The sequence below is a fragment of the Dendrobium catenatum genome, unplaced genomic scaffold (genome assembly GCF_001605985.2).
Source record: "Dendrobium catenatum unplaced genomic scaffold, ASM160598v2 fragScaff_scaffold_1599, whole genome shotgun sequence".
In the NCBI taxonomy this organism is placed as follows: Eukaryota; Viridiplantae; Streptophyta; class Magnoliopsida; order Asparagales; family Orchidaceae; genus Dendrobium; species Dendrobium catenatum.
The window spans coordinates 139,238-163,761 of NW_021320061.1; the positions used below are offsets into that span (position 1 = coordinate 139,238).

Consider the following 24,524-nt stretch of genomic DNA (forward strand, 5'->3'; position numbering starts at 1 on the left):
TTCAATTATATATATATATATATATATATATATATATATATATATATATATATATGTCTGTACACATATAACATGTTTATTTTAAAGATAATAAATGGTGGGATGTTTGAGCATTTGTTTTTGCGAAAGTGTCTTCTAATAATTTGATGACTTAGAATCCCCCAAGATGACTACATTCTCTAATGAGATGCAGATCGTGACATTCTCCAGCCACCTTCACGAAAGCTCCTATTCATGGTTTAAAAATTTGGGAATGAAAGGTTTTTCATGTAAATTAGTATAACCAAGTAGCAATTCTGAAGTAGATCCATATTAGATGCTGAAGCAAATTATGAATAAAAAACTTCCATAACCTGGTTATTTCTAACATAAAAACTGCAATCTGGTGGAAAAGCATTTGGCGAATTACAGACCAAAATTGTTGCGTACCAAAGCATAGGTCATGTAGTGAAGGACAACCTAGTGAATTTTCAAAAATAAGGCTCAAAATGAAAAATGATAAGAGTAGAAAAAAATTTAAATTATAAGGCTTGGCATAGTGTTGAGAAAAAATTACGCTTCTATTAAATTTTCTGGTATTCTAAATCCTAAAAGCTGAATACAGTTTATTTACAACCATATTTTTTATAAGAGAAAAGGACCAAAATACTCATTCAATTCTTTGTGAGGGACCAAAATGATCCCCAACTCTTGTAAGGGACCAATTAATCCCTAAACTCCTTAAAAAATGGCCATTTTTGTCCTAAAAAAAAAATTTTGGGTTAATGGTGTTAAATCAAGGAGTTTTTGATCATTTTTTAAATAGATTATTTATTGAATATAATTATCAAGTAATAGTATTTAAAAAAAAAATTATTAAACATTTCTTCAATAAAAAAAATTAGTAATAATTATGGTCTATAATGATCCTAAATTAAAATTAGAATTATTAATAATTTTTTAAATTAAAATTAGAATTATTAATAAAAAAATTTATTAAAGAATATATATATATTTATTACTATTAATTAAAAATTATATTTAATAAATAATTTAATTATAAAATGATTAAAATACCCCATGATTTAACACAATTAACCTACAAAACTTGATGTTGGCATCAAAAAAGCCAATTTTTAAGGAGTTGTTGGACCAAATTGATCCCTCACAAAGAGTTGAGGGACCATTTTGTCATGATACCATTTTGATCATGTTTTAATAGATGTTGGCATCAAAGTTCATGTGCTCGCTCTCTCCCAGAGCGACCATCCTCACCAAACTCACCTACAGGAAAGCTCTTACTAACGGGACCCTCAGCCTACCTTATTGCGACTGCCAAACTCAGAGCTGTCCCTACCCGTGACATCATCTCATTCGACCCTCTCTCCATGGGCGACCCAAGATCTCTCATACAATTCTCTGTAAATGACAACAAGTACACCAATCACTAGTCCCCTTTTATCAAAGTATATGCCCACAGACTCGCTAGAGCAAACTAGCCCAACTCTACTTGCCACTACTAGATTCGCCCAAAAACAATTCGTCGAAGCCTTCCGACCATGCTCTACTGAACTAATCAGGATAAGACACATGTATAGGGTAGTTGTCGCATTGCATAGGTCACCTATGTAGCATTTTACTTTTTACTTTTTTCTCTAGATAGCATTTTTTCTATCCCTCATAACCCTATAATAAAGGGTAACGAGGAATAGCTTGGGGATCTTTTTTGATCTTTTTCGATGAATAGTAGATATTCTACCAATTTGAGAACTATATTATCCTGCATCATTTCCCTCTATTCTCTCCATTCTCAAGAATTCAACTCAACAGCTTATCATGAATGCTTGCTAGTACGGTCGGATATCATCTATAGACAAATTTTAATTTAACATGGTTTAAATAGAGACTTTAACTCTAACTAAAAGGTCCGCTGCATAAGGTCATAAGATTTATAATTCTCTATGTTGGCATGGCAACGTGGAGTAGCTTTTAAAATGTCCTAAGAACATTTCTCATGGAAACAGTGAACATTGATGCGTTTGTATTAAGGTACTCTATCAAATATACTAGTTCTTGAAAATAAATCTAACTAAGAACCTCCGGATTCAGTGAAAATCATGGTTCGCACAACAGGTCACCAAATAGTAGATATGCTTTCATTTATTAAAAAAAAAATTAAAATTAATACATTCCACCAGCTCTGAATTGCTAGAATCGTATGTTTCCACAGTAGGAGTCACAAAATGATGTTAAACGAACATAATTTGCAAATATAAATTTACCAAGGCAACAAAGCTTTCTGCTGATATAAATGATTTGTAATCTAGCATCACACAGATCACAATCAGATGAGGCCTTTTCTAACAAAAGATGAAATACCTGGAAATGTGGATCATCAGCAACAATAGCCCTATCATCCCAGGTCAAACGACCACCAAATATATTCCATATACCATTTGCATTTTGATAGTGAGCACATCGATGATTTAGAACGACATCACCAAGGACTTTAATTCCAACTTCATGAAATCTTTTGACAAGGTCTTTCAGCTCTTCCATGCTGCCATATCTGATACAGTTCACAAGAACATGTTAAATTATGTTTCGCATTTTCTAAAATAAATTTAATTCTAGAGTGGGAACTTACACTAGCAACATTCCAAAAGTTATATAATGTCATGATACCAAAATAGATTTAATTCATTGCTACTACTTACACGCCATTAAGTACTGCTGTTGATTTCAAGTTAATAACAATAATTTTGCCTGCCGGGGCATCCTCTTCTGATTTGAGCTTAAACCCCTCTTAGGAATTTGCTATAAGTTCATGTGCTATTTTTTAAGACTTTTCCAACAAGTTAAAGCTTGCTATAGTTGATTTTTTGTTTTCAGAAAAATATAACAGGTACACCTGTAATACCTAAAATTTAAAAAAGTTGAGATGAAAATTCACCTAAAAATTATGCCCCATTTTTTTGCACATTACCAAAATCATTGAAACTATTTTTATAAAATTTGATATTTTAATTTGATCATTTTGATATATATAAGTATATATAAATAATTAGGCATAATAGTATTTCTGAATTAATGTAGTTATTAAATAAATTTTATAATGTTTTATTTAAGTTAATATAGCAAATTAATGTACTGTAACAAAATTTGAGTTTTTTTTCAAAATTTGATGCCATGCAAGGGTAAATTGACTAATTCATGATGAGCATAGCTTATAAGATAGTTCCATTACATAACTAATCAAGTAGATTGCTAATAACCTAAACAAATTTATCCGATTTCTCCCTGATCCCTATCCTTTCTATCCAGACGAAATCAGATAAGAAGGGGGCTCAGGTAGGATCGGTAAAGAGAAATAGAGAAGAAAAAGAAAGAAGAAGAAGAAGAAGAAGAAGAAGAAGAAGAAGAAGAGGAGAAGAAAAAAAAACAGTGCAAGGCCAGGGAGGGGAAAAGTAGGGACCTTGGGGAAAAAGAAATGGAGAAAATAAGGGGGGCTCAGTACTGTAAGAACAGAGAAGGGAAAATAGGAAAAAAAAAAAGAGAGAGAGAAGGAAAGCATAAAAGAGAAAGAAGGAGAAAGGAGGGAAGAAGAGAAGAAGAAGAAAAATTAGGAGAATAAGAAAAAGAAAGGGAAAGTAAGCGTAATGAAGACATGGGGAAGAGAAGAATTCAAGTATGAATCTAATTTTAGCACTTTTTTCCTTAAATTGAGTTTGGATTTGAGTTTATAGGATCAAGGTTTGAATAAAGAGAAATTACTTTGAGGTAAAAATACTATTTGAGCATAATTAATTTAGTCTTGAGTTGGTGTGGGCTCCGAAATTTGCGCTCAGGCCTTTCCGTCCCTTCGGGAGAGTTTTAATAGATTCAGTTCTGAGGTAAATTTTGGGAAGGCATGTGAGTTTGTAGATAAGACACTACCCAGATATTTCGCCCTCATTTTGCGAGAACTTTATGATCTGAGTTCTGATTTCCTATAGGCGCAAGCCACTATAGTTAATTTCCCCACCCGATCACGGGATAGAATTTTGATTAAGGCTAGTCGTCGATCAGATACGGAGAAATATGTGTTATCTGGCATATAGTAGTAACATGGGTTTAGATTGTGGAAATTGGATATTTAAACTTAGAGATTTTACCATCTTGCACTTAAAGTGTGTGGTGGGGGAATGGATGATGGACCCGATTAAGATCCCATGATTTCTGTCATCCCGGGCCATCATGGTCACTGGTCTACTTAGTTAGAGGAGGTAGTCGACTAAACCTAACAGAAGGATCCTTATCGAAAGCCATGTGTTGCTTCGTCCAAGGGTACCTTGTAGACATGAGGTGAATATTTGTATAAGGGGACAAATTTGAATCCACCTTCATTAATAGAGGGCTTTGTGACCTATCAATTATATCCTATTAATTCATATCTCAAGGATTTGATGCCATTGGGGAGCATACAGTCTCTGGCCATGACCGTAATTTAGGGGAGTCATTTGGCGGAAAACCACTCGGTTCACAAGGCCTCGATCATAACTGTTTACCTGCTGTGTCTTTTGGCGGTAAAATTGTCGGTTAGATGATATGTGTCATGTCCTTACTGGTAGGACATGATTTGAGAATGTATCCTAGTGATATTCTCGACCATATATTAGTTCTTTATGAGCTGAAGTTATTTTCAGATTTGTCCACCTCGGCAAATTATTATGAAGGGTGGATGGATTTTACTTTAATCGTTTGATGGTTAAATTTTAGTTTTAAATATTTGAATTTTGGTGCTTTTGGGATTTTAGAATTTTTGAGTATTTGGGTGGCACTTGAAGTGTTTGTCAATTGACCCATTCAGTTGAGATTTTCGTTCAAAGCGGCCATCATTAAGGTTATTACGAAAAATTCCTTTTATGGGCTGAACATTGTCAATTCTAACTTGTCGATAGAGGATTACATTAGCCACATACTGTATGCTTTTGTTAGTGAATTTCTTTTGTTATAGACCTTGAAAGTTTGATGTGAACATATAAAACAGATATTCCAGTCGACATCTTGATCATATATCTGTTTGATAATTCAAGCTGTGTCGACTTCTATCCATCCATATAGAAGGATCGACTCGAACTGAGGTTCATTTATTAACCCGCGCATCATCCCTAGGCATCACGTGTGTACCCATAACATACTCGTCAGGGCCCATGTGGGTTTATGACTATACGTACATTTTTTGGTGTTTGTGTGTACAAATTGCAGTGCACATGTGTTGGGGGTATTTTGGGACATATGCAAATGCCTTTTGTCCACTTGCATGGAAGTTGTGGATCTGGTAGCATAGCGTCGTACTATGATAATTTGCCCATTTCTAACAAGTGATTATCATGCACTACTTGTTTTCTACAGGTGGATTGTTGTGCACTGATGAATCTCATGTTATTGTTCGTAGGTAATTGCATTCCATGCAGTTCTCTTGTACTAGCTCAAATACAACCCGTTGTATGTACAATGAGTATTCTATAGTAGCTCATAAGCATCTACAGTTGTTATGATCCTTTTGGCACTTTGTTCGTAAGTGACATATGATGTATACGACGGGTCTTCTACGACTGTTACGTTTGCTTGTAGGTGTGCTTGCGTTTGTTGCATTCCTTATGTATTTGTTGTTGTCTTTGGTCTTTTCAGCACATCTGCTATTGCTATCTGTAAGAAGGTAGATGTATTCATTTACAAACTGAAATTGATTACCGGATACTACATTCACGGAAGTCTTTCTGCATCTACCCATAGGTGACATGTGGTGCATATGACGGGTCTCCTACAATCTCGTAGATATTTGCACTTTGCTACGTATTATTTGCTCCTGCTTGTAGGGAGCCAGTACATTCGACTAACGTTGGACAATTTTTGGCTATGGAGGTACTGTAGTGTCTTTGCTACAACAACTGGTAGGTACTTTGAATAAGCTGAGGACATGCTTCCATTGCCCCACCCATATGTACTCCAGGTGTACTGTTTTTTGACTATATAAGACATGATATACATACATCTGCATCTTGATTTTGATTGCAGATTGTTGCTATGGTTTCCTTACAGGTGTTGGTAGGATAACTGCCATATCCGAGATACATTCAACATTATCACTTGTTGATGAGCTAGTAAGGTTGATGTATCCTCTTGAGGTTGAAGCGTTTTCGATCATAATTAGGAGACACTAGTCATATGCAGGTTGTATCAATCGTCTTTATTCATGGATGTCGCATAGCATTTGTCACACCTTCTCCCCGCTTTACCCATGAGCATGACATTGCATATTTCTTGCTACCATTCAAGCATACTTCATTGATTGCATTGCTACGTGCCCATTGCTCTTGCTCATAAATGATGCATTTATCATTTGTTGTATACAATGAATCTTTTGTTTGCTCATTAAAGTTTGTATCTCAGTTGGCATGGTAACCTCTTGATATTGAATGAAAACCATTTACATTAATTCCCAGCATGTCATTACTATTCCATCTGATTGTTGTCTAGGGATGAGTTATAGTTGTGCTTGCAGGAGTTTGGTATATCGGCTCATATTTGTAAAACTTGCATATTCCAGCTTTCCTTTACTTGTCAAATTCATGTTGTTTATGAGCAAAACAATAAATTATGCATACTAAGGCTTCAACATAAGTCCTCCATCCCTTCATTGATCTTTGTTTGCATGATCAAATTCTTTGATCAACATTTATATTTTTAACATGATCATACATTCATCAAATTAGAGTCTGACTCTCTGTATTATTCATTTGAGTTCAAGCTTTATGTAATGTTGTCCAGTTCAAGATTTTCTTGATCAAATCCGATTTAAGTCTTTTGCTCATTTATTCAAGTTTAAATTTAATTCATTTGATGTTCAAATTCAAGTCTCAGCCTTTGTCATTTGGTCCAAATCAAGTTCATAAGTCTCCTGTTAATTTGTCCAAGTCCTTGTATGTTTTAGATAAAATTTCGGGAACCTCCCGATGTCTCCCCCGTTTAGGGGAAATACAGGAAACTGAGCATTCCTGTCACGCTAAGAAAAGCGTGTATTATAGATGTTCGTGGACACCGTGGTCATAATCTTCATCCCACCACACCAAGAAAGGCATGTTTGGGTCTTCAAAGGTACCCGTTTGAAAACGCATTTGAATTTCTCCCGCCAAGCTACATGAGCGTCTAAGGGTACTTATAAGTATCCACACCTCCTAGTAGACACCGCACCGGGGTCCCTTCCCACCACATCAAGAAAAGCGTGTATAAGCGATTTTTCAGTGCGACGCGAACGCCAAAAATAGGTTCTCGAAATTTTGAGTTTAGATAGATTATACTTTCGATGACGTTGGCAACTGCAAAAAAAAATACACAAAATGCACCAAAAAAACTACAATGCACAAAAATACATGATTGCATAAAATTCGCTCCCTCGTTTTTTGTGCAACTTCTTCCCAGTTTTCCTCTGTTCTTTTTTTATACACATTCATTCTCTTCATCCTCATTTTTTTATTTTCTCAAACTTCCCTGTTTTCTCTCTTTCCTTTTCTTATTCTTCTCCCTCTCTTCTTATTTTCTCCTTTCATCATCTTCTCCTTCCTCGCTCCTTTTGGAAGCATACAAATGTGTATATACACATATTCATATATGTATATGCATACATCTTAAAAATCAGCAAGTTAAAACATGCATAATTATCTAAAAGAAAAAAGGAATGTTAAATGCATTATCCAACAATGATAACTAATGCAAACAGTCAAGGACTCAATGAAACAGGGATTTACTCTTTTTTTTGTGTTTGAAATGGGCTTTAGTGGGCTTGAAATAAAACTGTGGCTGGAAAATTAAGTGGATAGTCTGAGATGAAGTATAGGCTAGGGGGATTTATAAGTGGACAGATTTTTGTTGAGCTGTTATGAAAATGGGCTGCTGTGGTGGGTAGGTGAGGTTTTACTTGGAGAAAAGGGGCAAGTAAAGTGGGCTGATTTGCTTGAGCTGTAGTGGCTGTTTTGCTACTTGGATAAATGGGCTTTGGTTTAGTGAGGAGACTAATGATGAGCTGTTGGACAGGTGGAAAGAAGAGGGCTGAATGGTTACTGTTTAGAAGGAAAGAAATGGGCAGTTGGAATGCAAATCAAAGAAGAAAACTGTAGGAGGGTTGAAAATGTTCGTAGTGGGCTGCTCAACTAAAGAGGTTTGATCTTGTTGTAGTAAAGTGGGATGTGGAAAGCACAAAACAGAGAAACTAAAGTGATATAGGGAAATGAGCAGCAGTGTTCACGGGCACGGCTTGTCCGTCTGTTTTTTTTATTTTTATTTTTTATGAATATAGAAAGGGAATTTGTCTGGTAGTGGGTTAAGCCTGCAGTGGGTTGGAGTTTCAAAGCTGGTAAAAAGCTGCTAAGACGGGGAAGAAGCTCAAGAACTACTGAATTGGATGATATAGAGATAGGATTACCCTCCAGTTGCAGCATGAGATTTCCAAGAAAATCAGTCATTATTATTATTTTTTTAACTGCTCCAGCTGCGAAATTTCCTTTTCATTAACTAAATTGAATTTCATTCACTATTGTGTCAACCAATTCGACAGTACCATAACGTGGCAAATTAGCTGATGTTTTCATTCGGTCAAGTGCAACTTGAAGAATCTGTTTTGCTGAAAACATATTTGGGATTGCTATAGAGTGTATTGGGGAATGAGTGTGTGTGGGCTTTTGCTGTAGTAAAAAGAAAATGTTGTTGTAAGTGGATTTGGGGTTTAGATTTGTGATCTCTGCAGTGGGATGAGAAGAAGAGCACGTGGGGCAGCATCTTTATGAAAAAGGCACATCGGGGCTGTTTGGAAGTAAGGAAAAAAGACAACCACCACTTCTATAAAGAAGCGATATTGTGTTAGGCCAGTCCAACCTGGACCGGTCCGGTTCTACTCCAGGCGGAGCCAAAAGAAGGAAGGGGGCGGAAGCCCTGTGGGGCCCAACATGCACCAAATCAAATTTTGCGAGGGAAATTTTTTAATAGGAGGGCTGTTTTGGGATTTTGCTTTTCTCCTTTGGCTTTAATTAGTGGCTAATACTAGAATTAGGGTTTCATCTTGAGTTTAAAAGAAATTGGAGATCTAGGGTTTGTGTTCTTGGGCTCTAGTCTTGGCTAGAGAATCGGAGAAATGTTTATTCGTCTCGAATTGAAGAAATGTGTATCTTTTGTTGTTTTCCTGCATCTACTAGTTAAATCATTTGTTTTTTCTCCAAATTTCCCACTGTTTTCCACACGAAACCTGCTGTGTTTGACTGTTTTACTGCTGTAAACAGCAGTTGGCGCTCTGTTTTCTCACTGATTTCGATTAGGATTGCTTGCGAACTCAAGTATTACCTTAGGGTTACTTGCAAACTCAAGTACATCCTATCAAATTGGTATCAGAGCATCGTTTTTGGGACCATCGGCGGCTGAAATTCTGAAATTTCAGTGGGTTTTTGGCATTCGGAAGATCTCTTGTGATTCTTGGGAAGAGAAATGGCCGGGAAGAAGGTGGAAGTCTTGGAAGGTGAAATCGATAAATTAAAATCAGATTTGGAGGAAAAATTATTAGATTTTCAAAATCAAATCACCTCCAACAATGAAAGTAAGGAAGGGAAACTCACGGTGATGGAAGCGATGTTGAAGAAACTGCAGGAGATGAAGACCAATCCTATGACATCGAAAGTACAAGAGACCACCGAAGGCCATGGCGTTGGAGGAAATCCGAACCCGTTTAGGGGAAGGAAAAATCCGGAAGTGGATATCATTGAGGGAAAAGACAACATGCCATCTCTAGAGCCACTTTCTAGAGAGGAGATGAGTATGGGGTATGGAAAGACGGATGCTGATTTTGTAGGAAGAATGGGAGATTTCCACCACCGAGGGGCTGAATTTGAAAAAAGAAGAGGGGAAGTTGATGATGAGTACGGTTCTGATCGCAGAAGGGAAGATAGGGACAGCTGGGGAGCACCTCTCATTCGCGGCATGGGAGGATATGGAGGATTCAGGGGCCATTGGGGTGACCCGAAGGTCAGAAAGCTGAAGATGACAATCTTTGAGGGCGAGGATGGCCATGATTGGATCTACAATGTGGAACGTTATTTTTTCGTCAACGAGCTGCAGATAAAGAGAAGCTAACAGCGGCAGGACTATGCTTGGAGGGAAAAGCATTGGCTTGGTACCAATGACGGGACATGAGGCAGCCCATCAGGAGCTGGAGAGAGTTCAAGGAGTGCTTATTGGAACTTTTCTGAATCGGTAGGGGATGAGACTTCTATGAGCAATTCTTTGCATTGACGCAGTAAGGGGCAGTGGCAGAGTACCGTGATCGTTTTGAGTACATAGCGAGCAGGTTGGATCGTCTATCTGAGACTGTGCTTAAAGGGAACTTCATGAAGGGGATTAAACCGGAGATCAGAGCAGTTGTTAGAGTGATGAGACTGCGCAACTTGGGAGAGACCATGGAGTTGGCACAGCTGGTGAAGGACCAGAAGCATCTAGAGAGGGAGGCTCAAGGCAATAGCTTTGGGAGATCCTACATGATGACTACTACTTTTCTAGCTCCCAAAGGAGCGGCAACGGGAGGTTCACGAGAGGCCCCAAAGGAGAGGGCTGGAGGAGGGGGGTCTGGAGGAAATTTGAAGAAGCTGATTGAGAATGAGATCCAGAAGAAGCGGGCTAAGGGGTTGTGTTTCAGATGCAATGAGAAATACATGCCAGGGCATTGGTGTAAGGACCGAACTTTTCAGGTTCTCACCGTCTGCGATGATGAGGAAATTGAGGGAGGTGAGAGTGGGATAGTGGAGGAGGAAGAGAAGTTACATCTAGATGTAGCGGAACTCTCTCTAAACTGTGGTAGGATTCACCCCAAATCACACCATGAAGGTGAGGGGAGAAATAGGGGATCAAGAGGAAGTGATGTTGATCGATAGTGAGGCCACCCACAATTTCATCTCTAACCAGATTGTAAATCTGTTAGGGGTGAAATTAGTGGACACAGGAGGATATGGAGTGATGATGGGCACGGGGAAGGTGGAGATGGGGAGAAGAGTGTGCAGGGGAGTGGTATTGACCATTCAATGGCTACATGTGAGGGAGGATTTTCTTCCCTTAGAGTTGGGAAGTACCGATGTCAATCTGGGGATAAAATGGTTGCAGACTTTGGGGGAGACCAAGGTCAACTGGGGTGCTCTGAGGATGGAAATGATGATGGAAGGACGGAGGATGATGATCCAGGGTGATGCAGGGTTGTCGAGGGCAGGAGTATCTCTCAAATTCATGATCAGATCCATACAGGAGGTGGGACGTGGATATTTGGTGGAGCTGCAACGCTTGGAGAGGTTCAATGTGGGGGAAGAGGGAGACATTCTACTGGTGGTGCAACCGCTCATACAGCAGTTCAGGGAGGTTCCAGCCACCCCAAGGCTTACCACCACCTAGAGAGCAGGAGCATGCAATCCATCCGAAGGATGGGGTGTCATCGATTAGTGTTCGACCTTACCACTATCCCCAGATTCATAAAGATGAAATTAAGAAGCTAATTAGGGAGATGTAGGAGGCAGTGATCGTCAGACCCAATTTGAGTCCCTTCTCTAGCCCAGTATTACAAGTCAAAAAGAAGGATGGGAGTTGGAGGTTTTGTGTGGTTACAAGGCTTTGAACAAGGAGACAGTATCGGATAAATTCCTTATTCCAGTGATCGGCGAGTTATTAGATGAGCTGGACGGAGCAGTAGTGTTTTCTAAGATGGACCTAAAGTCATGCTACCACCAAAACAGAATGAATGAGGAGGATATTCAGAAGACAACTTTCAAAATGCACAATGGGCATTATGAGTTCTTGGTGATGCCATTTGGGCTCACTAACGCCCCTGCTACTTTTTATTCTTTGATGAACAAAATGTTTCGGAAGCATCTCAAGAAGTTTGTGCTGGTCTTTTTTTATGACATTTGGTGTACAGCCAAACGGAGAAGCACTTGAAGGAGATTCTTAAGATTCTACAGGCACATCAGCTGAAAACTAACCTAAAGAAGTGCAGCTTCGCCCAGTCTATGGTGGAATATTTGGGTCATGTAGTGTCTCAAGAGGGACTGACAGCCGACCAGTCAAAGAATGAGGCAATGCAGAAATGGCCAATGCCTAGGAACACAAGGGAGTTTATGGGTTTCCTAGGACTAACTGTTTACTACATGAGGTTTGTGAAGGGGTACAGCACCATCGCTTGGCCCTTGACTGAGCAACTGAAGAAGGACAATTTTTTTTGTGAGGAGAGGACAGCAACCCAGGCTTTTGAGAGGATGAAGAAAGCCAAGACGACGATCCCACTGTAAGCTCTTCCAGATTTCAGCCAAATCTTTATAGTGGAGACCGATGCATCAGGGTATGGCTTGGGAGCAGTGTTGATGCAGATTCACAGGCCTATAGCCTACTTTAGTCAGGTGTTATCGACCAGGGCTCGATTAAAGTCAGTCTACGAGAGATAGCTGATGGCCATCATCTTAGCCATTCAGAAATGGCGCCCTTATCTTTTGGGTAGGAATTTCATTGTCCGTAAGGAACATAGGAGTTTGAAATACCTGTTGGAGAAAAGGATGGTGACCGAGCAACATCAGAGGTGGCTGTCAAAGCTTTTAGGCTATGATTTTTAGATCCAGTACCGATCAGGGGTGGAAAATAAGGCAGCTGACCCCATATCCAAATGTGTTGGGGAACTTTAGGAGTTGACAGTTTCAATACCCATGATGGTTAACTGGGGGGCCATCAAGGAAGAAAGCATGTAGAGTGAATAGTTGAAGAAGTATAGTAGTAGCCATTCGGGGTACTATCTGGAGGGGGAGAAGTTGTTATCATGGGAAGTTTGTGATGCCACGAACATTAGTACACATTCCTCACTTATTACAGGAATTTTACGGCAGTGCAGTTGGGAGACATTCAGGAGTACATAAGACATATAGAAGGCTGATATCGAAGCTCTACTTGAAAGGGATGTATAAGGATGTTGAGAAGATGGTGGCAAAGTGTGAGGTGTGCCAGAGAAATAAATATATGGTGATGGCACCAGGAGGGTTACTCCAACCATTAGCACTTCCAAACAAAGTATGGGAGGAAGTGTCCATGGACTTCATTAATGGCCTACCCCGCTCAGAGGGATTTAGTCATTTTAGTACTGGTGGACCAACTTAGTAAGTAGACCCATTTTATTCTCCTATGACATCCTACACCGCAGTATTAGTGGCGGCAGCATTTATTAGAGAAGTGGTTAGATTACATGGGATTCCTGAATCGATTGTGTCTGATAGAGATAAAGTGTTCCTCAACAAGTTTTGAAGGGAGCTTTTTAGGATGCAAGGCACTATTCTCAAGAGAAGTACCGCCTACCATCCACAGAAAGACAAACAGACAGAGGTGGTGAATCGGAGCTTGGAAACATATTTGAGGTGTTTTTCTTCTAAAACACTGCGGATGTTGGCGAAGTGGTTATCTTGGGCCGAGTATTGGTACAATACCTCGTACCATTCTACTTCTCAAATAACTCCTTTCAAAGTGATGTATGGCAGGGACACCCCACACCTAGTACACCATGGGAGGGGAAGCACACCATTTTCTTCTGTTGAGCAGTACTTGGAGGAAAGGAACAAGGTGCTAGAAAAGTTGAAGAAACATCTGCTGAGGGCACAACAAATCATGAAATAGCAGGCGGACATGAAGTTTGAAATGGGAGAGAAGGTGTTCCTAAAACTATGCCCCTGAAGGCAAAGGACAGTTGCTAGAAGGGGGAACAAGAAGTTAACACCGAGATACTTCGACCCCTATGAGGTGCTGGACAGGATTGGAGCAGTGGCGTACCGACTGAAGTTACCACCATCAGCTAGGAGTGTCAATATTTGACACGACTTGAAAACCCGACTTGAACCCGAACCAAAAATTTCGGGTTAGGGTAAACCCGAACCAGAAACTGGTAAGGTTCGGGTTCAACATTTCGACCTGTTTCAAAAATCGGGTCAAGTTCGGGTTAACCCTTTGACTCGAAAGTGACCATTTTTTACCTGAAAACCCGATTTTGACATGGAAAACCGAGATTGACCCGATTTTGACTCATTTTTTACCCGAAAAGAGGAGATCAACCCATTTTTACCCGAAAATTAGCAATTTTTTTGTTGGAAACGGGTCATTCGGGTAAAGTCGGGTTGACCCGGACCCGAAGCGGGTCAGGTTTGGGTCCGGAAAACTGACCCATTTTTAAAAATGGGTCGGGTTCGAGTTGACCGGAATAATCCCGGGTCAGTTTCGGGTTCGACCCGAACCTGACTTGTGACCCGAAATTGACACCCCTAGTTGGGATTAAAGATGTTGAGAGCACCACATAAAAGATGAACATCGTGTCTTGCCAAACCATATGATACTAATGAATGCATTAAGAGCATATAGATATATAATGACATATATGGATTGCATACTTAAATGGACAAGGAACTGATAAAAAGAAGAAGATCAATAATTGATTCATTTCATAGCATACGAATATATGTACATATAAATATTCTATAGATTGGATATACTAATAGAGCATTCATACAACACTATAGATGGATATGACACATGTATTCATGATTCATATAACTAATAGAATTGCAATATAGAATAACTTAAAAGAGCACCGACGTATGCATTTCTGTTACAGATTTTCAATAGATTTTAGCAACATATGATTTTTTATTCTTTATTGTTTACTGATAATTTGATTTTATATTATTCATTGATTGACTGTTAAATACACATAGATTTTGTAAAAATAATACTAAATAATTGATACATAGCATATTGATAGATACATAACATATTCATTATATTGTCTTGCATGGATTGCTTTGTTAGGTTCGAGTCACATATTAGACTTTGTAAGCTCATTATTGTGGATTGACTGGCTTCAGACCCTTGAAGGGGCCAACAGCATGAGATTGATCAAAGTCGAAGTTGTAGATTTAGTTGACTTTTAAGGTTTTTATTTTATTCTTTTGTAACCATAAGTATTTCGTGATAGTTTGATGTTTTATATTGAATTTCTAGTTATTATATATATATATATATATATATATATATTAATTAGTGATGTTTATTGACAGATGATATGAGATGTATCTGGTTTTACAGATTTAATTGATATAAAATCAAATTAGTAGCTCTAATAGATTAATTAGAAGATAAAAAGATGTAATTCTTCCAATTTAAATTATGAGGCATTACACAGAGACTTCAAATTTGTGAAGTCGACACAGATCCTTCACTTATCTGTAGCTTTCTTTACCATTACAACATTGGAGATCACGCCCAAGTACTAAATCTCTCTAATAAAGCTGGCAGCCACAAGCTTCTCTACTTCTTCCTTGATGGGATCTGTAAGTAAGATGGCAATTTTCCTAACCTTCTTCTTGGTAGGGCGAGCATCTTTCCTTACATTAAATTAATGGCATGCAACATCTTCACTGATGCCTATCATCTCTGTAGTCGTACATGCAAATACATTGACATCATCTTGCCTCGCGAATCGAGATAGCCCACTCTGTCGCGATTGTCATCCATCACCCTTACCTCGCTTATGAGCACCCGCTCGCTCGCCTTGCGCTCAGGGACAACCTCGCATCGTGCTTTCCTCGCCCAATTGGGTAAGTGTGTTGGGTCATGTTAACCTAGGTTTAGGACGGTAGGATTCGGGTTTGGATTTCTTACCTATTTCTGTAATTGAGTTGGGTTCAAGTTAGATTAAGGGTAAAAAAAAATAAAAATAAATAAAAATAAAGAAATAAAAAATAAAAAATAATAAAAACAATAAAAAATTAAAAAAGGTTAGATTAATTAAGGGCGGATCAATTTCGTGTTGGATCCAAATCCAACCCGAAAACCCATTTTGACACCCCTACTTATATGAGCTCACCCTAGTACACCTTGCTAAAAGAAGTGTTGATTCCAAGGGTTCTACCCTGCTCACTTTCCATGGCGGCCACTTCTTTTATTATTTCAATAGTCTCCAATCCTGAACCTCGCTCCATCTCAAGTTGGAGGACTTTCGTGGCTACTACCACATTATCAACTACTATCAAGTAGCAAGTGCACGACTGGGTGAGATTACCCCTCACAATGATCTACTTCCCTTCTACTGAAAACTTAACTGCAACATGGTATGTAAATACCAAGCCCTAATGGCATCCAGTAGAGGCCTGCCAAATATTGTGTTAAAAGTAATTGGGCCATCGACTATGATAAAGTTGGCCATTGCAATGTATTGATGATCTCCCTCACCCGAAGTAACTGGTAATGTGAGTACTCCTTCGATTTTGCGCCACTCAACAGAGAAACCATAAGGAGATCCTCCAATATGTAAAACCCGCAAAATGCCATTTTAGACCTTGCATGCTTTTCAAAGCGCCGCGACGAGTTTTAAGTGAAAAATTCAAGGTTGTCGGATTTCGACGGGAATAATTTTATAAAATAGAGCACAAAATTCTGAGCGAAACGATGTATAGAACCTATATCGAATTTTAAGTAATTTGGGAATTAAAATTTCCGGAAAGTTCTAAATGACAATTTTTGCCCTTGATGTCTATTGAATAGAAAAGATGTTTAAGTGAGGGCTTTGAGGTCTTTGTGCTCATAATGAGAGAACCCCACCCTTATTAGGGGACCAAAATATATTTCGGTCCCCATTTACCCCTTACGACCGAACCACGCGGAGAAGAGGAAAGGGGCGCGGGAAGGAGGCGACACCGGCGCTCTTAGGGGTGGTTTCCCGCGGCGATTCGCTAGGGAGATTGAAGGGAACTTGTGAGGAAGACTGAGGTAAGTGGTTTGCTAGTGTTTCCTTTCCTTTTCTTTGAGTTTTCTATAAGGAATGAAATTAGGGTTTAGGAGGAAATGAGAGATTTCTTTGAGAAAAGTTTAAGGAAGGGTTAAGGGAAGTTTTTAAACCCTAATGTGAGATGTTTTCATAAAAAATATGAATTTTTGGAAGTTAGGGGGTCACTCAAAAATTGTTCTTTGGAAATGCCTTCACAAAAGATGTTTCTAACGACATAGGGAAGTTTTTATGGGAAAACATTGTAAGGTTGATGCAAGTTTTTGAGTTTTGAAATTTAGGGTTTTTCCCTAATTAAGGAAATTTTTATCCTCATGGTTCTAATGGGCTTTTGGAAGGATTTTAGAGACTATTATAGGGCTTTTTCATGTAATGCAAGTTTTTCATAATTTTAGTTTACTCTAATCCGAAAATTAATGATATTTTAATTGTATTTTGAGTGAGGGATATCATGGATGGTGAAGGGGCTTAATGTGAAATCATAGAAATGACATTAGGAAGAACTCTTTATTACCTTAGATTAAGGATTTAGGAAATTGTGTAAGGACTAGTTTACTTATGCATTTTTGTATGTCTCTTCTAGATATTAACCGTGTGGAAGGAAAGGATTTGACCGGACAAACGAAAGAGGTGCACGAATTGAGGTAGGTGAAATGGACATTCTTCTAAATTATAAAACTCTTCTTTCATGCAAATATATAGAAATGACAATTTCTTTTATGCTCATTATAATATTCTTATGACTCGTGTTCCCTTGTATAAGTTCATGGACACTTGATGCAAATGTAAATATTTTTTTATGTAATTGTACAACTCATGAATGATTCTCGTGCTCTTTTCTTTATATGTACTACACTTACCATTCTTTTACATGCAAATGAACTCATGAGCATAGCAAACATGTATATCATTATGAAAGCATACATTTGTATAGTTTACTAAAGCATCTCTTATGAATATGTAAGTATTAAGTGTATGTTCATGTTGACGCAGAAGTATCAAATGGTAAATGAGCTCTTTTGAGCAATGATAAAGGAGGCTCTTATGAGCCATGGTAAAGTATAGTTCTTATGAACCAATGGTAAAGGAATGACCAATATTATATACCTGATCAGTACAAGTGATACTTCAGAGACGCATGTTATATTACATATTAAGCTATTATGAACATTTCATATTCATGTTATATGCATTTGAGACTATCATTTGAGGCATAATGTTTTAAAAGGAAGAATGAAAATGTTATGAAAGGAATAAGAACTTGAAGGTTGAGGTAAAGACATGCATCTCCTTAAAACAAAAGTTGCTATATGTTGATGATTCTTTTATTAAAATACCAAAGCATGTTATAATTTTCTTCTTTTGACTCTAAATTTAATTTAATTCCATTTGCACCTATTGAGTTGTGACTCACTCATGTTGTGGGACACTTTTCAGGAGGATCGGGTAGAGGATAGATGGTGGATAGACCTCCCCTCACATACCATCGTAGGGAGACGACGGGCGGCAGATTTTGTTATGGTATTTTTTGATGTTTTGGATAGAAGGTTTAGAGATGATATGTAAGGAATTGACTTTTTGGACACCATTCACTTTTTGTAAACTTTATGTTAAATATTTATGTTGATGTATTTGAATGGAAGAAATGAAAGTTTTTATTTGGAGAATCATTAGTGGCTCTTTCATTATGTTTGGTTCATGTTTGGAGATATGTTAATTGAGAAATATAAAGGTTTTTATTAATTCCGACTATCCGACCTCCGTTCTCGCTTCGCACTTGCGACCTAATCGGGCCGGGTTGTGACACAATAGGGGTGAGCTATGATGTAAACAAATTCATCTTATTGAAGACAAATTTAAAAATAATATTTACTGAACTCCTAAAATTTATCATAATGATATCAATCTAATAGTTGGCGACTAATGCAGTGATAACCACTATGTCATTATGGGGGTTCCCTCTAGTTGGTTTATACAGGGTGATGCCCATCACAGCAATTCGTGAGGTGGACCGCCAAGTTGACTTCTCCTGCTCATGACCTCTTAGGACTTGCGAGCAATTCTACATGTTTTCTGCCCATAATGGCGAGCACTACACTGGCTATGTGTACCAAGCGAACAAGTATTAGCTCATTTGCACTGCCCTTGGCAGAGTCTTTTCTTGGTCACTGACCTGGATAGACGAGCATAAATTCCTTCAAGTTTTCGTACATAATCAATTCTTTCACTAGGAAATGGAGGTGGCGGCACTCCATATCATAGGTGTGATTTTAGTGGAAAGTGCAATACCTTAAGGTATTGCAGGTGTTTACAATGGCCTTCATCAGCAGCAAGTGCTTAAAGAACTCCTTGTTTTGAATGACCTCTACAAGCTTGACCATTAACATTCTCAACAATGCATAAATGAGGCAACTGAGAGGTTGATGGGTGACCACTTCATGATAAGCCTAGTGGAGCGAGGAAGTTCCTAGGCCTCAATGCTGGCGGCCCTATTATCCTTGAGGGCCTCTATCACATGAGCACCCTCTACTGCTCAGACACTGACGAACGTGCGGAGTATTGTCTTTTGTTCTTCCTATCCCTGAGATGTGTTCTTTCTCTTTCTTTCCTCGATGGGGTTCTCACCTTGGGGAGATTTCATGATGGTGGGTAGTTACAATGTTTAAAATTGCGTATTCGGGTATTGAGGAGTTTTTCATTCGTGAGGCGAGGCGTAAGCCTCAAGGCGTTTTGAGGCGTAAGCCTCAAAATCAAAAGATTGCGTAAATATAAAATGATAAATTTTTTTATATACTAATGAGTGAATAATATAAAACATAAAAAAACATAAGATATGAAGTGAAATCAAAATATCCCAATAATAAGACAACATGAAATGTAGTTCAACTCAAAATTCTATCTTTCCCAAATCCCAGTATTCTTTTCATTAACATATAATTCAAATTTCCAAAAATAAATAACAATGATATATCACATAAGAACTTATAAGTCATCAACACTGTCATCACTAAGGGGTTCTTCATTTGAATCATCATTATGATGAACTGCTCTCTCCCCTTCCTCCTCTCCTATAGAGTCCAATGTTGGGCATTTACTTCAAGATTTATGTAAGTTTTAATATATATAGCGTGAGGCGTAAGCCTCGTGCCAGTGTGGCGAGGCGGGCCTCAACCAAGTTGAGGCGCAAGCCTCATAAAAAAAATTTGAGGCGTAAGCATCGAGGCGTTTTTTCCTGGAATTGCGCAAAGGCGGGCCTCAAGGCGAGCCTCATATTGCGCAATTTTAAACCATGGGTAGTTACGAAAGATTCAGCTACATAATTATACTCTTCAGCATTCACAAGATTGTTGGCCAACTCCAACAGTTCAGCAAGAGTTCTCGATTGTTGTAGGACAAGTGAGTATCCAAAAGAACCTTTCCTTAATCCTTGGCTCAAGGCAGCCTAGACGACTGCAGACTCCAGATCTTTTTATGCCCAACATCGCTCTCTGGAAACTCACTATGAAGTTCCTTTGAGACTTCCCAAGCTCCAGAATCATCTTCAGCAGACCATGCAAACTCTTTTAGGGTCTCTGGATGCTAGTGAATTATGTCCGAAACATTTATTTAAATTCAGAAAATGAGGTGATCACTCCCAAGGGAGAGCGAGTGAACCACCTGAGTGAAGACTCTTTGAGTGTCATGAAGAAGAGGTGGAACTTAAGAGCATCGTCTATGTCTACCAAGGAGATCATAAAGTCGAAAGTAACCACATGATTAGTGGGGTCAATCTTGGCTCGATCGGACTCCATGTGGGCACTTAAAACTTTAGAGGCGGCCTCGCTTCGACGATTGGACTTGAAAAGGCATTGGTCAACTCCAGCTCCCTCCAACCTTGTCAGATCGACAAGTGTAAAGGTTAGTGCCCTTTAAGAGCGTCTTTGACGAGCTACCAAGATGATCCCTCATGCATATCTTCAACCTATATTCTTCCTGCAAGGCCGCCCAAGGCCTCTCTGATTATCTTCATAAGTAATTCTTCCATCTCCTGCAAATCCATATGAGTGGTGTATTCCACGTTATGTATGTTCATTAATGGTTCCTATTGAAGTCGCTCATCAAGCAAAGTTTATCTTATGGTTTTTAACATCAGTCCAAGCTCACTGCACCTAAGAGGATGTTGAATCAAAATTTGTTCATACAATGCTACATATTAATCTAAGATACATGGCGTCTCTTGATTGGCCTTGGGAAGGTGAAGTCAATGTCCGAGTTGTCTGTCATTGGGGGAGCTCAAGAGGAGACGAGTAAGTGTAGGGCGAGTCCTAAGAGAAGGTGGACATGTAGCCGAAAATTCATCTTTTGATATTGGTGAGTGACATCCGAAGCTCGATGTCACCTTGTTGATGAAAGGGAGATGTGAGTTCCTGAGCCTGGCATAAGTAGTGGCTAAATGAGTGAGGGATCACTGTTGTAGATGCTTTCTTGTAAATGGGTTTGGCAGGCTCAACGGGTTTAAAGGGTAAGAGTTTGACTACGATGAATGATGATCCGCTTGTTTGGTAAAAAAACTTCAAGTCGCCCAATGTAAGGCTAGCTCCTAAGAGGATACGGACAAGTTATTTTCTCTCCTTGGGCAAGTTCCTCTTGCAGCAATGGGGAGTCCTTGAATGCATCCACTCTTGAGGAGTATTATTGTCACAATTAAGATGCTATCTGTAAAAACACCAGAGAAGACTATTAGGGGTCTACATTATACCCCCTAAGATTTTTTCCACCCATCTACCCCACCTTTTCCACTCTATTATGCATCCATGCAAGCCTGCTCGCCATCATGTATAACAAACAACAAAAAATCTTCCTTTCAATATCTACCTTGTTCTTCAAAACTAACCTTACCTATAATTGGTTCTCTCATGACATGTGAAATAGTTCATCCTTCATCAAGCCAATGAAGCAGTCTCGCCTCTCTTTGTGCACAAGAAGTGATGAGTCCTTTCCTATTAAAGAAAAGGTTATATTTTTATGATATATTATTGATTCATGTACTGTCATGAGTACATATGTGAACAAATTATCATACAATGAACAAGTGAAATATCAACATGAACAATTCCATGAAACAATTAATCTTATGCATGACCATTTTTTAAGGTTAAATTAAATATTTCGAGCATGCCACTCAATCGTGTATGAATCAAGGTCGCCCATAATTATCAGGGTCATAGATATCTTCATTAACATTAAAGATACAACCTATTATATTGTGATAAGGGATATGTTTATCATTTATGTTATCATTAATTTTACCCTCCCTCCATCATTCAATCTGTTAGCTCCAAATTAGCACCACTAGTCCAACAAGATTAATAAATTAAGACAAAGAAAACTTTTAGATATTTTTGTCAATTGGACAAATCAGATTGAACCTATCAAGATGATGATTGGTTTTCTAGAGATGAGCTAGAAGCTAATGATAACAATTAATTCTCGCAATATGATCTTGAAGTAGTTCTACTATCCGTCATACTTGAGACTCATGTATTATTGAGTATAATATTGAGTCTAGGCAGCACATACTTGTTTGTTGAGACAATGTTAAAATATATTCCTCAGCTTCATGTGTTGTCATTGCTTGACGTTTTACTACTAAATGATTTCATTGACTTTATCTCACATCGATCACAACCTTGTCTATTGCTCATACCTACTGAGATACTACAGGAGCAGGAATATTGCCGTCCTTTGACACCAATCCTCCGGATCTTAGTGTGTTCATTGGACTTCTTCATGAAGATCTACAAACCATGCATGAAGAATAGATCATAATGTATTTAATGCGAACATCAGGAGTAATACTTCATGTTTATGTTTTTTTTATTTCATGTGTGGTTACATTAGTCCTTTTCACATAGTCATGAGTAGTCTGTCTTTTTGGTGTAAGACATCTCCTATATAAAGGTCCTTGAATGATTGTATTAGAAAGCATAAATATTGGAAAATAAAAAAAAAGCCTAAAGGTTGCTCTATTTGACAACTGACCTTCTCCTTCAACACCCTCATCCTGAAACCCTCATTCTCTCTCTTAGACTCTCTCTCTATCTAACCCTTCTCTCTATAATTATACCTTCAGATCTCTTCTAAGTAAATATGACGAAATATTAGATTATGCCACTTCAATTACGTCACTATGGAAAGCATTGGAAGCTATGTTGCCCCTAGTTTCCATGTAATTGAACCTTTAGCGTCTTTAAAATATAGATAGCTTCCCACCTTGTTCATCTCATTTGCAGATCAGTTACGTTTATGTGAGTGGATGGCTAAAGCTTCGTGTCTACATATTCAAGTATTCCAATTAGTTAAAGAGCTTTCTTTAATATTACTAGCGCTTAATAACTCAAGTCTCTTCCCTGTTTAGGTTTTCAACTAAATTCATTGTAAAAAGAGAGTGGTACCTCAACGATCAGAGCAAATCATGAAAGAAAGAACAATTGAATTCCGAGGAATATCCTTGCCTGGATTGTTAATGTAGTGATTCAAAAGTAGACATGTTCTCCAATATAAATCACAATTCAGTATGACTCAGACACTCTGAAACTAGCTTAATAATGCTGGGATGAGTGGTATGCTAGTGAAGCTAATCCACAAGAAACTATAGGAGTGATAACTGAAGCAAATATTGACCTCAAAAGCATGGTGACAGGAGAAAACGTTATTCTTCTATCACTCATTAAGTAGATAAAAGTATAGTTTGAGAAAATCATACCTGGAATTTAAGTTGTATAAATCCTTTGGCATGTATCCTTCTGGAGATACAGATTCAGTTGGCGGAGGCAACCATACAGTAGTAAATCCAAGAGAAGCTAATTCATCAGCCTTTGGCATCAGTTCACCATACCATCTTCCAGATTTGTGTGATTCCCAATTGAATCCTTGACAAAGAATTTCATAGCCAGAGCCAGTTCCGGAACAGGATTTTTTGGAAGGCTTCGACAGTTCAGCTTCAGGGACAGATTCCTCAATAAAAGCTGGAGTAGATCTTCTGAAGATGCTATAAGCTTGTGCAGCCAACTTCTCAATTTCTCGAAGGATGCTCTCTTGTGCTTCTTTACACTTTTCCGTTTTACATCTCTCAGAAGTTATATCAGTTACCAGATTTCTTATAGCAAGAATGATGTCATCAGTATATGAAGCTTGATAGCAATCTTGGTGAGTCTCAACAATCTGTTGATTGCCATCTCTAAATTCCTGTTCTATAGACAAAACTTGCTCTTCAACAGCTGTTAAATCCTTCCTTCTTTGATGATAAAAACTTTTAACACTTGCAAGAGGGATATAGAAATCAGTTCCTTGATTATTCAGCCATGTGTATTTATTAAGGTTGAGCACAAAAAGCACACCTGTAATTTCCTTGTCTAAAGAGAAAAAACCACAACTGCCTGAGCCATCTGCTTTTGGCTGCAACACAAATGGCTTTCAAGACGTTACTAAATGCCATAAAGGAAAACTTTGAGAAATCGCTGAAAAGAAAAACAAAAAAAGTGAACGCATCAGGTCATTATTAATAAAAACCGAGAATTTATTGCAACTAAAATCTTTTCAACTTATCTACAAAAAGAGACATCCATCTCGACAATTTTAATCTAGGATACAGATAGGCATAGCTGCTCATCACAATATTTACAAATCACTGTAC

At 38.3% G+C, this 24,524-nt stretch overlaps 1 protein-coding gene across 10 annotated transcripts in view; it reads right to left on the reverse strand.

Annotated features, from left to right (window-relative positions):
- LOC110115878 (alpha-amylase 3, chloroplastic) overlaps positions 1-24,524 on the reverse strand; it is a 151,471-nt gene that overhangs the window by 88,854 nt on the left and 38,093 nt on the right. For 6 of the 10 annotated variants that reach the window (XM_020849278.2, XM_020849277.2, XM_028700841.1 and 3 more), the window contains exons 7-8: positions 23,595-24,286; positions 2,359-2,548 (exon numbers count right to left, since the gene is read on the reverse strand). In XM_020849278.2, the coding sequence (XP_020704937.1) occupies positions 2,359-2,548; positions 23,595-24,286 (882 nt within the window). The remainder of the gene's footprint in view (positions 1-2,358; positions 2,549-23,594; positions 24,287-24,524) is intronic. The other 4 variants (XM_028700847.1, XM_028700845.1, XM_028700846.1 and 1 more) reach the window with 2 other exon arrangements.